At 38.8% G+C, this 13,191-nt stretch overlaps 1 protein-coding gene across 5 annotated transcripts; it reads left to right on the top strand.

Annotated features, from left to right (window-relative positions):
* Positions 1-855: 855 nt before the first annotated feature.
* Positions 856-12,429, top strand: calcoco1a (calcium binding and coiled-coil domain 1a). Of its 5 annotated transcripts, none has more exons than XM_058409854.1 (15): positions 856-1,017; positions 2,300-2,447; positions 2,542-2,644; positions 3,990-4,192; positions 4,586-4,777; positions 5,090-5,238; positions 5,668-5,737; positions 6,682-6,837; positions 7,179-7,466; positions 8,213-8,338; positions 8,456-8,551; positions 9,279-9,366; positions 9,614-9,858; positions 10,183-10,271; positions 10,976-12,429. In XM_058409854.1, exons 2-15 carry the CDS (start codon positions 2,316-2,318, stop codon positions 11,001-11,003), a joined length of 1,965 nt encoding a protein of 654 aa, XP_058265837.1. In that variant the 5' UTR covers positions 856-1,017; positions 2,300-2,315; the 3' UTR covers positions 11,004-12,429. The 5 variants fall into 5 exon arrangements, with proteins under 5 accessions (XP_058265837.1, XP_058265834.1, XP_058265838.1 ...); XM_058409851.1 differs by having other exon boundaries at positions 857-1,017; positions 2,297-2,447; XM_058409855.1 differs by having other exon boundaries at positions 858-1,017; positions 2,297-2,447; positions 7,179-7,433.
* Positions 12,430-13,191: the final 762 nt, after the last annotated feature.

Here is a 13,191-nt window from a genome sequence, read left to right as displayed (position 1 = left end):
CAGCCATGATGCAGCACCCATGGAGCAGGGTGGGTTGGGGGGCCTTGCTCAAGGGCCCAACGGTGGCAGCTTGGCAGTGGTGAGGCTTGAACCCAGATCTTCCAGTCAACGCCCCAGAGCCTTAACCCCTTAAGTTTCCACCGCTCCACATCACTGATTAGTAGAAAAGGTGGCATCCTAAGACAGTGCCACATTTAAAGTCAGTGCAGCGCTTTCTACTAACAATATTTGTTTCTGGAGATTGCATAGCTATGTACCATGCACCTGGCTAAAGTCTAAGGGCTTGGCTGATTATACTCAATAATAACCTGAATGCAATAATTAGGGGGGATGTCAACATGAACCAGGAGTTAAATGCAAGAGAACTGCTCTCAGACCTGCATGATACAACAGAAACGCCCTAATACAAAATTTATTTTTAAAGGGTTATTCCTAAATTTATTCTTGTATAAGGCATAAAATAACGAATAAAAAGCTCAAACGAGCAATATAAGGAACATTTTAAATAAGAACTGAACTAATGAGAAAACCATAAGAACTGTTTAAATTTAACGGCATAATGGAAATGCGACTTTAGCGGTATATACTGTATATACAAAAATAAATAAATACAAATAAATAAATAAATAAATAAATACATACATACATACATACATACATACGAAACCTCGCGATAACTGCAGGAAACATAAACCAATCCGAATCGTATCCGCTGTTACGCTCGTGCTTGACGTCACTCGTTGCTGACCATTCGGGCTTCTTCTGTCTATATGGGAATTGTAGTTTTTTGTAAGGCTCGGTTGTGTAGCCTCTCTACTGATGAGTACGACATTTCCCACAAATCAACTGAAGTATGCAAAAAAAAAAAACGTGCCTTTGTTTTTTGTTTTTGTTGTTAAGGGTTTAAGGCACAGCTACTGACGCATAACTTTGACAAAATTTCTAATGACATTGAAGTTTAATCTAATCTCACGCTTTGCCTTTTGACAAAAAACCTCACTGCCTAGCTGAAGTCGGGTGAGTTATTTGTCATCTGTGATGAAGATTAAAACAGTGGCGCAGCTGTCTGTACAAAGTGTGAACGCATGGTAGCACGCAGATTAAGAAAACAAAGCACTCTTGGTCGTAAATTGCTGCAGGCGAGCTATCTCTAACTTTTTGTAATTCTTGTAAGTAGTATTTTTATTCCTGTCAACGTCAGGTACGTGTTAAAATGTGCGGCTGTAAATCGGTCACCGCGTGCAGCTTTGCTTGTGAAAAGGACGCAATTGTGTAACTACTTACGTACCCATGGTAACAAGACACTCATATTATGTTGCCTTTGTGCTTTTTTCTTGTATCGAAGCTTATGAAATCGTTTCTATTTCTAATAAACTGTAATAACAATTGCAGCTTATGATCACAAGTGGCATCTTTGTGCTTTTAGGGCTGGACCGTATGAATATATAATTCCGATATCGTGACAAATTGTGAGACAATACAGTACTTTTCAGATATGTATCAGGTATCGTGAACACCTTTGAAACGTCTTAGTAACAATTACAAACTGATTATGTATAGCAAGTATGGTTTTATTGGCAGTTTTAGTCAAACTATACATCATGATATATATTGTATATCATGAAAACATCTTCAGGTATTTTGATATCTTATGCATGTCATATCCCTTACACCTGTGGGATTTTTCCATAAGGGAGGGTCTATCAGAACACCAAAACCTGTAATACAGTGTCTTGTGAATCGCTGCTCATCGTGCAAGGTCCTTCACAACACTTTAAAATAAACAGTACTTTAGCACCGTAAAGTTAAACTTGATCTTTCCCTTTTGTTGACCATTCATGATTTATCTTCACACCAGGCAAAACACTGAACTCTCCAAGGTCACTCAGGAACTCAGTTTGACACCCCAGTCTATAAATATGCACCTTGCGTACTTATTTTGCTCCACCTTTTATGCTGGATCTACTGTACGAGACCCACTATCTCCCATAGCTGTTGTGCAGCTTCAGCATGTGAATTCCTGCCCGTATTCTAGGATTGCTGATTACCGATGCTATTGTGGTTTGCGGCCTTGGTTTTCTTCACAGGTGGCCTGGATTCATCCTGCAGAATGTGAACTTGTCTTTACTTGCCTCAGGAATGAGACCAAGACCATGAAAATAAAAACTTCTGGACACAGGGATAGTTTCTTCCCCAGAGCTGTACCTCATTTGTTCAATAACAAACTGGGCAAATGTCATTAACACAACCTGTGTGCTTGCCTTTAAATTTAAGTATATTTCCCTTGTTCCATCAGAAGCACTTTTTTTCTGACCATGGAGAAAGCACGGAAGGTGGAGTTTCAGAACGTGGGTAGCAGCTACTTCCCACAGAGCCGAGTGGAATGCCACTACAGCATCAGCGATCAGCACAGCTGGACCAGCAGTGACTGGATCGGCCTGTTTAAGGTGACAATCAGGGAGTCATCACCTCTGGTTTTGTTACATTTGTTACATATATCAGTGTCCATATTCATAGATTATTATATCTGACGTTTTCCAGGTTGGCTGGTCATCTGTGAGGAACTACCATACATTTGTGTGGGCTGTGGCTCCAACCAGCTACAAGGAAGGGACTCATGTGAACTGCTGCGTCCACTTCCAGGGTAATGGTCACTTTTTCTTTAAAATTCTATAAGAAAATATCTTAAAAATGACATCATCCTGGCCCTCATTACCAAACTGGGTAAGACTGGGAGCATTTACAAAAGAAAGAAAAAGACGGCTTCAAATCTTGTAATTGTCAAGGACAAATTGATTATTTATTTCATTTTTACACACAAATATAATGATTATTTTGTGAAACTCAGTAGTTTGATATTAATGACTCCTAAAGATGCCATAGTAAGGTTATTAAAATGACCTATTCAGTTAGAAACAAAGAAAGAAAGAAAAGTCGGTTTATTACAGGAGGAAGATTTAGTACATGCCAGAATTAGGGGGTGCTCTTTAAATTTTTAGTCATCATTTTGTTGTTTGGAGTCCTCTGTGTTCCTCTGAGTTTCAGCACATCACTAATCAGCTAAATATAAATAAATCAGCTAAAAGTGTTTGGTAATTTTATCTTTGGTAATTGCTATTTGTCCACATATGCATGTGAGTTTGGAGAAATCCTTTGGCAAAACATTTAATGGTTTTTGTGACCCACACTGAACTAAAATTCACAAAAGACTGCTAAAGGATATCCATTGTTCTAATCGTCCTGATGGAGTGTGTTTAGACAGTGATTCATTCAAGGAAATATATTAGCCTGCAAAGAAAAGTTGCAGTTGATCAGATATGGTGTGTATTAAATGACTCTAGACTGTGTGTGTTTGAGTGAGTGGCACAGCACGGCTTTGAGGTAATATCTTCAACACCTTAATGAACAGCTGAGAATAGATTAACACGAAGGTTGTCCTGAGTAATGAAGATGGGAGACATTGGCACAAAGAAATGAACGAGTGGGTGCAGCGGAGGACACAAAACTGCTGCACTTACTATCGGAGCTCTTTGAGGTCATCAATGAGGTCATCGGTCACTGATAACTGGGGCTGTGTAGGAAATCTAAACTCTGTAGAACAGCCAAGATGTTGGAATATTAGTCACTAAAAGCCAAAACAAAAGATCCTTAAGCTTCACATTATGTGCAAGTGGGTTCCAGGGATATTCATGGATCTGTAAACCTTAGCCAAGGGGATCTTTAGTTTTTAATTTAGCTACAGCTGTGGAAATCACAACTTGCCATTATCATAGGTGTAATTATTATTGAGTTTATAGTTATTAGCCTGTTTGATTGCTCCATTCAATTAAATGGGTTTAATGCAAATCTCAATAAGTCAAAAACAAGCTGCCTATAAATAATTTTAACTTTGACTTAATGTGAATTAATAAATTTTATTTTATTAGATTTTGGTGGTAGACAGAAAACTGTAAAAGTGTACACATGTAATCACGTTATCTCTCCCACAGCTTGCTATTTGCCAGGCCCTGGTGCTGAGCAGTACCAGTTTGTATATGTGGACGGTAAGGGCGACGTGTGCTCCTGCAGTTCTGCTTTCACTTTCTCTGCTCCAAAGCCACTGGAAGAGCTGGTGACTCTGGAGCAATCCCTGGATGGAGGTGAAGGCAGCGAAGACATGCTGGTTGTCATTCCCAAAGCAGAGCTTCTGCAGGTGCGAGCACACATTCACAAGTTGTCAACTAAAAGCTACAGTGTCACATAGCAAAGTGTATCTGAGCAAAGTGCACTAAACAAGTGTGCAGTACTAGTATTATGTCAGGTTGTGGATATTACATAGTACTTTTTTAAAAAGTCACTGGGTCTAAATGACCATTTCACAGCATTGTGCTTTTAAATAAAAGCTGTTTTCAGTTCAGTTATCTTCTAATACCACATTGGACTGAGCAAAATAAATTTTAAGCCACGTAATTCAAATCATAGCATTGACGTTGTTCTGACAGACTGTGGTGGTCCAAGATGTTTTTTTTCACATTACTTATTTTACCCATCTGTATGTGTCTGAAAATAGATGAAAGACTGCTTATAAATTTTTGCCTTTCCTCAGAGCCGACTGCAGGAGTGTCTGAAAGAGAGGGCTGAATTATTGCAGGCTTTAGAAGCAGCAGAGAGGAGCCGTGAACACGAGAGAGAATGCTCAAACAGGACCAGAGAGGTGTGGGAGCGGAGGAGCAAGGAGCTGGAGGAGGAGCTCAGGCTCACCAGTGAACAAATGGATGACATGAAGAAGAAGCAGGAGGTAGAAGTCTAATAATCCTCCTCTAATCATTCTCAAAGTGCAGTCTTTATTCTGACATGATGTTCAGATCAGTGAAATGATGTAGGAATTTTATATAATTGTCCAGACCTACTGAGAGCAGAGTCTGGCTGGTTGGTTAGTATCTTGTGTCTGTCTGTCTATGTGTCTCGGACCTGTCTGCATCTGGTCTGTATATGTCTGGTCTTTGGTCTGTTGGTCTGTTGGTCTGTCTCTGGTCTTTGGTCTGAATGTTGTAACTTCATCATATTGTTTCAACACTTTTTTAACTAGACTTTTAACACTGGTATTTAGGAGTTGGCAGCTCTCACTGCGGTTCTGCAGGAGGAGAAGCAGGCCCTTCTAGCTAAAGATGCGGCAAGTAAGCAGAGGAACAGCCAGCTGGAAGATGACATCAGGGTGCTCACCCAAAAAGCCCTGGAGAAAGAGACAGATCTAGAGAGGTAAGACCTTCTGTCTGTAAGGCTGAATAAAAAAAGGCTGCAGTAATTAAGTTGGATTCTCCCCTACTAATTCAACAGAAAATCCATACATTCAATTTCATTTTATCATAAGATTTCAACTTTGAGATTCATTTTTATACGTCTACGCAAAGTAATATTGTCAATAATATTCCACACAGCCATTTCCAGCAAGATTTCAGTTAGGATTAAATTTACACAGCAGGGCCAAATCCCACATGGTTTGCAGTTCATTATAAGTGTTCCTTTTCTGTTAAGTCTGTACTATATTGGGCCTAACATATAATGGCTTCCTTCACCTAGTTAGAGCAGTACATGCCCAATTATCTCTAATAACAGCATAGAGATAAAGCCACAGAAGCAACAAATTAAGTGCATATAGAAAACAACGGGCATGCCATTTCATTCTAGGATGAAGGAGCGAGCCAAAAAAGCTACAGCCCAAAAGAAAGACGTGGAAGGTGAATACAAGAACATGAAGGTAATAAAGCTTACACAGATATTTTAAAAGACATAAAGCTTTGTTGTGTATTCTGTAAATGTTCTAAAGTGGTTTCATTTGCGTGTATATATCCAGAGCAGTATAATTAACAGCCAGATATACGAGCCTACCAGTTTACTGCATTGAATAAGGAATGTGAGGAATGAAGCACAACAGGGTGTGCAGTTACAGGAATATAATTAATAAGATGGTATGATGTTTCTGTAACAGCTCATCCTAAGATGATTTATTTCTATTATGCCACAGTCAATTATTAAAGAAAGACACATCATACTTTTTTTGCTGTTTAGAATTGCATTTAAAGTTATGGAAAATCCACTACTTTAGTTTACTTCTATTCGATTCGATTAGATTAGTTTCGATCATGACAAAATTATTGCTAACATGTTACAGAGAATTTAACTTGTTAATTTTACATAATGTTATAGAAACATTTCCTACTATCAACACTTGAAACTTGCACAGTACAACTGGTTGTTACTATAGAACCGTTACTGTATTTGAAAGCATGCATTACTAAACAGAGGATTTGTGATTTCTGACTAATCAGAATTGAGAATTCAATTCTGAGGTATAAAAAAAGTCATATGATAACATAGTGATTGTTATCATTGACAATGGATTTTATAGTGTGTGAGCGACTGGAGACCACTAATGAATGCTCAGGTGTTTTTGAGGTTATGGTGGGTGTTTTCCATTGCAATGTTTTGTGGTCAGTGGTGTAGGATTTTAATGTAATTTGAATGTGGTTTTTACTCTGTTGTAATATATGTAAATATAATTTGGCTAATGCATGCAAAACCCCCAGCCCACAGACAGATGTGGAAAACCGCAGGTGTGGTATCACTTATGTGCAACGTGGTCATGGTCAATTTAAGAAGGTAAACAAAACGTGTATGTGGGTGTGTGTTATGTTCTGTTAGCTGAAGCTGGAGCAGACCGAGAAAGAGCTGCATAGCCTCTCTACGGAGTTCCAGAGTTTGAGAAGTTCTCTGGCTCAGAGAGACACACACGCCCTGCAGCTCCGAGACACCATCACCACACTGACGCACAAACTCAACAATGCACACAGGAAGGAGGTGTGTCACACAGGCGCTCTTTCTCCCTCAGATGCCTTACAGACACACACGTGCTTTGTGTTCAAACTAATTATTACATGCAGAGGGGTGGCAGTTCTAACAAATCTCACTCACACAGACTTATTTTATACACACCTACACCCACACACCACCATCAGACACTTCAAGCAGAGAAGGTTTAACAGTCTGTCACCATCCTCCCACTTTATTTTATGCACAAATACACAGACATGCACTCACACAATCACTGTACTATTAAATCCCCACACAGACGTAACCAGTAGCTTGAGGATGAATTGAGATCTAAACTAAACTAAACTAAATATGGTCTTGTGATGCAGGCAGCTAGTGAAACAGCTTTGGCAGAGTTACGCAGTGTTCAGGAGCGACTGAATGCCAGCGAACGCTGTGTTGAGACTCTGCGGGCTGAGATCAGAGACATGTCGGCTCAGAGGGACACCGTCCAGGCCGACCTTCACCAGGCCAGGCTACAGGCCGCACAGCTCACCCTGCAGCTAGCAGATGCCAACCTGGCTCTGCGGGAGGCTCGTGCCAGCTGGGTGCAGGAAAGAGAGAGTCTGCAGTGTAGCACTGAGGTGACTGATGAGTCAAGCGATAATGATGGGGAAGTAAGCATGAGGAACAAACAGTGATAGTGACAGACAAATTGGATATGTGGACAGGAGACGGAAGTTCAGTGAATCAGATTTTGGGCCTTAATTTTATGGTGGTCTGAGATAACATTACAATAACAAAAAGAAGACATTCTTATAACTTTTGCATATGTTTGTGCACAGAGATATTTTGTGCTTATGCACCACTTCATTTGAATTATTATTATTTTTTAAATTCAAGGAATACCAAAGAAATTTACAAATGAAATGTCATGTCAAAACAAATATAAAATACAAAGTAGTTATGTTCAAATATATATATCGTCATCTAACGGGGGGGGGGTTCTCTCATTCAGTTATAAATGAATGAGAGACTCTCTTATGTCCTCACCAATGGCACATTACTCAAAGAGCACTTTTTTTTTTTTTTTTTCCAAAATTAATTAGACTTAGTGCCTTATAAATCACTATCAGCTAGTGTCATCATTTTCCACCATTTTTGCAGAAAAATTACCATTACTTTTAAAATGATGTGATATTAATCAACAAGAACCGGGAAGAATTTAGGAACTTTTTTTCAAGGACATTGTAGAAATTTTTTCTTAAGGAATGATTCATAATTGTGCATTCACTTTTAGCACATCATTATGAATGAAAATGTATTTGTATTCTGTTTTTAAGGCCCAGTAAAATGCAAAAATGCTTAGAACTCTAAGAGAGAGCTGGTGTGTGTCTTCACTGAGTTTTTATTCTCTGCATAGATGATCAGGACACATTTGGACAGACTGAATGATGAGATCAAGCAGAAGGAAGAGCAGCTGCAGGAGGAGAGGATGGAAAGAAATAAAGCAGAGGTGGAGCTTGGGCGAGAGAAAGACTGCAATCGGGTGAGTGCAAATTCAAGCATAGCTCATTTGGAGTTACAGAATGAAATACATTTGAGGAGAACTCGATTCTGACCTGGCTGCGTGCTTGTGCGTACGTGCATGCGCTTGTGTATACAGGTGCAGCTGAGTGAAACACGAAGAGAGCTGCAGGAGCTGAAAGCCAGTCTCAGGGTGGCTCAGAAGGAAAAGGAGCAACTGCAGGCAGAGAAAAAGGCAAACTGCTCAGTCTAATAAACACACACAGCACATGTAGCTAGTAGGAGACCTGCTCTGTTGATGACAAAAGTAAAAAAAATTCATTGACACAACAAATGTGCTAAATAATAAATCTTTGTATTATATGAGACTGTTCAAGAAAATGCTTATTTTTAAAATACACTCATCGGAAATTGTTTTTTTTGTTTAAACTGAGAGCATGCATCATGGAAAATCATGCCCATCAACAAATCATCCTGTACCCGATGATCAGTTTTGCTTAGGTGAACCATGCTCTGTCTACAGCAGTGTGTCAACTCTGATCTTGATAAGATAATAGATTACATATGCAGAACAACTTCATGACTATTTAACGGCTTGGTATATTGCCATATTGAAATATGTCATTTTCATTTTGTCTATGGATTGAATTTCATCACAATGCAGATTTCAGATTGTTCTAAACATTGATGGATTACAAGTGTATCCAGACAGACAATATTAATCCAAGCACGTCTTTGATTTATAGTGATAATGCATGGTGAAATAATGCAGTTGTTTGTGTAGCGTTTTCACTAGGACCATTTCAGTTGTCGCCTCTCAAATTCCTGTTAGTATTAATTTGTGTTTTTTGTGGGGTTTTTTTATTTCTTTTAGCGGAAAATCATTCAGATCCAAATGGATTGTAGGAAGTGTTGATGGCTTGGTGCAAAGTGTGTGTCCTTTTGACTTTGTGTGTGTGTAGGAGGTGATTGAGTACATCCACCAGCTGGAGCAGAGGCTGGAGACCCTGAGTGGCTCTAAATGGAGCATGACCGCCTTGTTGCAGAGCAGTGAGTGACTGACTGGTCATCTTGTTACATATTGTCACCCAGAACAAAACCGCACACCGCCATACAAAACACTAACCACTTACTGTACATGCACTGTAATACAATCAATATAATAAGCAGGTTTTGTGATTTTTTTTTTTAAAGTTTTGCAAAACCAAACAGATCTTTTAATCCAAAGGAAAAGTTATGATCATCAGGTATTATAGAAACTGCATGCAATACAATAGTTGTGTGTTTTGGTGCACAGGTCAAGCAGACAGCTCCATGTCAGAGTCAGAGGATGAAAATCCAGAGGCACTAAGGCCTGTGAGTCACTACAGCCTGTGTGAGCAGCCCCAGTCTGACCTCCTCCTCATTCTTCCCACTACTCCTCCTCCGTCCCCACGACTCCTCCACTCGTCTCAGGCTGTGGTGATCAGTCAGCCCGCTCCACTCTGCTCCCCACACCAGCCTAGTGACGACACACACCCACACGTGCACAGCTCTGAGTCGGTAAGTTGAATGATTATGTTTCATATTTTTTTGGTTTGCAAATAGGATTCATTTTTGCAGGTGCAATTTATAACCAATTTTGAATCAGTTTTACACACACTATTACCATGCTTGCTAGATTCCTTGTTTCAGGATTATCATCCTTTTTTTCCCTAACCCAGAAATAAGCTCCACCCCTGTACCAAAGAGCTGCATAGCTCTGTCTTGATAAAGCATGTCAAGAAAGAAAAAGACAGAATTAAATAATTTAAAAAAAATAACTTTTACTAGAAACTTTTTTTTTTACATTTTATTATTATTTAAAGCAGTTTGATTGTGTTACAGGAAGAGGAGTATGAAGCGTTTCAAACAGATGGGAATAGCTCTGAAGAGATGGCTCTCCTTCTGCCTAACCACAGAAACGCTATTCTCAGGTACACTATGCACTCTGAGCTCATAAAATCTCATATCACAATGTCATGGCGTGATTTGCTATCACTTGTTCTTTTGGCCATTTCTATCTGTGTCATGTTTGTGCACACAGGCTACCATGCCATTGACAAGTACACACCGGCCTCATGTCCTTTTTCATATCCCTTTCTCAGAAGAAGTGATTGTGTCCCACACACACACACATATATACTGTACACACACTCCTAACATAAGATTTATGGTGACAAGGCAAATATGGTGTGGAGATGGAAGTTTTGAATACCTCCTCATAAAATTAGTGAGGGAGAGAAGTGAGAGAGACAGACGGCTATAGCTAGGGAGAAGAAAATAGTGTGTGTGTGTGTGTGTGTGTGAGAGAGAGAGAGAGAGAGAAAGGAGGAGGCAGAGTGTGAACAGTAGATGTGGGAACGGTGTGATAGGAGGACAAGAGGACAGATAACTTGACAGCAAGCTGTAGCAATGATTTACTGAAAGGGTAGTCAGCACGCACTGGCCAATTTTCAGCATCATTAAAACTGTCTCTCCCTCACTTCACTCACTCGCTCAATCACTCGTCCTGTCCTCTCTCCTCTTCTCTCCTCTCCTCTTCTGTCCCCTCCTTACCCCTTTGTATTCTCCTCTCTTCTCCTCAGTTTAGATCAAAAGTGCACTAGCCCTAACTCTTCTTTCTTCTGGTTCACTTTAGTGATGTGGAAGAGAGCCCCCTGTGGTGAGAAGTGGAACTACAAGATCCGCCTCCTACAGGTCTTTGCACAGTAACGAGTACTGACATATGCAATTCGCTTTCATTTTGAATGCACTTTCTGTATGCACAAGCTACTATTCAGTCTTTTACACACATTTACCCGTTTGAACACAACACTAGGGATGCGTCGATCCAGATGTCAGCATCCGATACCACGTGATGGTATGTGACATAAGTCTGGTGTAGCTTTATTTTAAAAAATGATTACATGAAATGAGAACAATCTTTATTAACAACCGTATCAAAGAAACACAGATTGCAAACTATATTCTTTGAAAATATCATGAATTTATGGATTATGGTGTGTTAAACAGTATCTTTAATAAAGAATGTGATGGTAGCCAGCCTGAGTGTGCACAGCAGGTTCAGCGAGTGTGGTCATTAAAAATGCACACAAGGTCCAGTGAATTGTGGGCATACAAAAGAATTGGTGAGCATTGAGCAGTGCAGAGAAACTGGTCTGTGTGCGTCACTTGCTCTTGAGGCTAGGTGCAATTCATGGTGCTTATTTTTCAACGCTCGCTGATGATGCTCTGTACACTCATTTCAGCCACCCTCATGCTATCTAATAACTGTTACTCTAAACACCATAATATTTTAAACATAAAAGCACAAAGAGTTCATTGCTAGCAGCAAACCGTGTAAACAGAGCAAAATAAAACCTTCCATAATGATTAATAAATAGGTTACCGACTTGCACATGGGTATCAGTGTGTATTTGTCTAAACTAATTTAATCGATGCATCATTAATTAACACATATCAATATGTCAAAAATTAAAAAAAAATATTATAAATGGTTTGGTATGTCACACAGGAAGAGTGTCTTTGTCCATTTAGGTGTCTAAGGCTATTTTTAAATTATGAGGAATAGCTTTTTACTTCTAGAAAATGCTATAATTAAACATAGATGAGCTTTTATGTTTGTAAGAGTGAGTTAGAACATGCAGTATTGCAATAAAGTATGTAAAGCACATTTGAATCTATGTTTGCCGGATGGATTTGATAGACAGAATTTAGTTTGTTCTTTACTTTAAGGCTTTTATGTCTAATATTTTTTGTTGGTAAATAAGTGAAATGCAATGAACTGTCATGAATTATGCATCAGAAAGGAAACGACATGCGAATGTGTAATAAAGAGACTGAATTGACCGCACCTGGGGTTAAAGAGGAAGTGATCATGGAAGTGTTTGTAAAGACATGAGGAGTCCTAATTGCAATAATCACACAAATTATAATCATGGCTTACTTTCATTAATGCAAGTACTTTATAAGCTCTGTCTCGAATTACGATATCAATGTTTTCTACCATTTAAAGTTTTCTTTTGTTACTTAACTAAATGATGTTTTACTGTTGTTTTTTTAATGTTGTTTTTTTCTTTCCTTTAAGGCATGGGTTCTCAAAATTTTGCAGCCAGGGATCTGTTTAATCGTTAAACAAAAAAATAAAAATCCCCTTCCACTCAGTACTGATTTCTTTTATGAATCAAGTCCAACAATTCAAATATTAGGCTCGTTATTTAATTACGTGCAATAATAATCTTGCTATTTATTCGAGCCGTAAAGCTTTTTATTTCTGGAGTTCCCACTGCCAGAACACAAGTCCACAGAGGCATTATTTATAGGCTTATTTGTTTTTGAGTTATTATTATTTTGAGGTTTGGTTTCAACCAGTGTAATTTAATTGACCAGTTAAGTAGGATATAAGAATTCCTTTATAAATATAGCTGTTTTGATAACGGTGGTGTTTTCCACTACGATCACAGAAAGAAAGAATAAAAAAAACATGGTTTCCCTTGCTTTTACCAATTTGAGAGCCACTCCTTTTAAGGTTCGAATCTTTTGTTTTTTTTTTATCTATAACTGTTTTATACAGGATGTTTCATAATCCACGTTCTCTGTGTTGTACTGTAAGCTGCCTGGTTTCCTCCCGTACTGTGCTACTGTTTTTTCCTGTTCCATTTCAACTGTAGTTTGAATAATTTGCAGCCATTTTTACAGTGTATTAAACTATCAATATACAGCACAGTTCCGTACACAAGCTCAATGATGTGGGTGGTCTCGTATCGTCACAACATAAATTTAACCAAGACATCAGTGAACGAGTTTTATTAAATGGTCAACGTGATGTCTACAAAGACACAACCTTTAAAGTGT

Source organism: Hemibagrus wyckioides, linkage group LG15, assembly GCF_019097595.1.
Source record: "Hemibagrus wyckioides isolate EC202008001 linkage group LG15, SWU_Hwy_1.0, whole genome shotgun sequence".
NCBI lineage: Eukaryota > Metazoa > Chordata > Actinopteri > Siluriformes > Bagridae > Hemibagrus > Hemibagrus wyckioides.
Note: the sequence above shows the minus strand (reverse complement) of the source record. Positions and strands in the feature narration are given on the sequence as shown.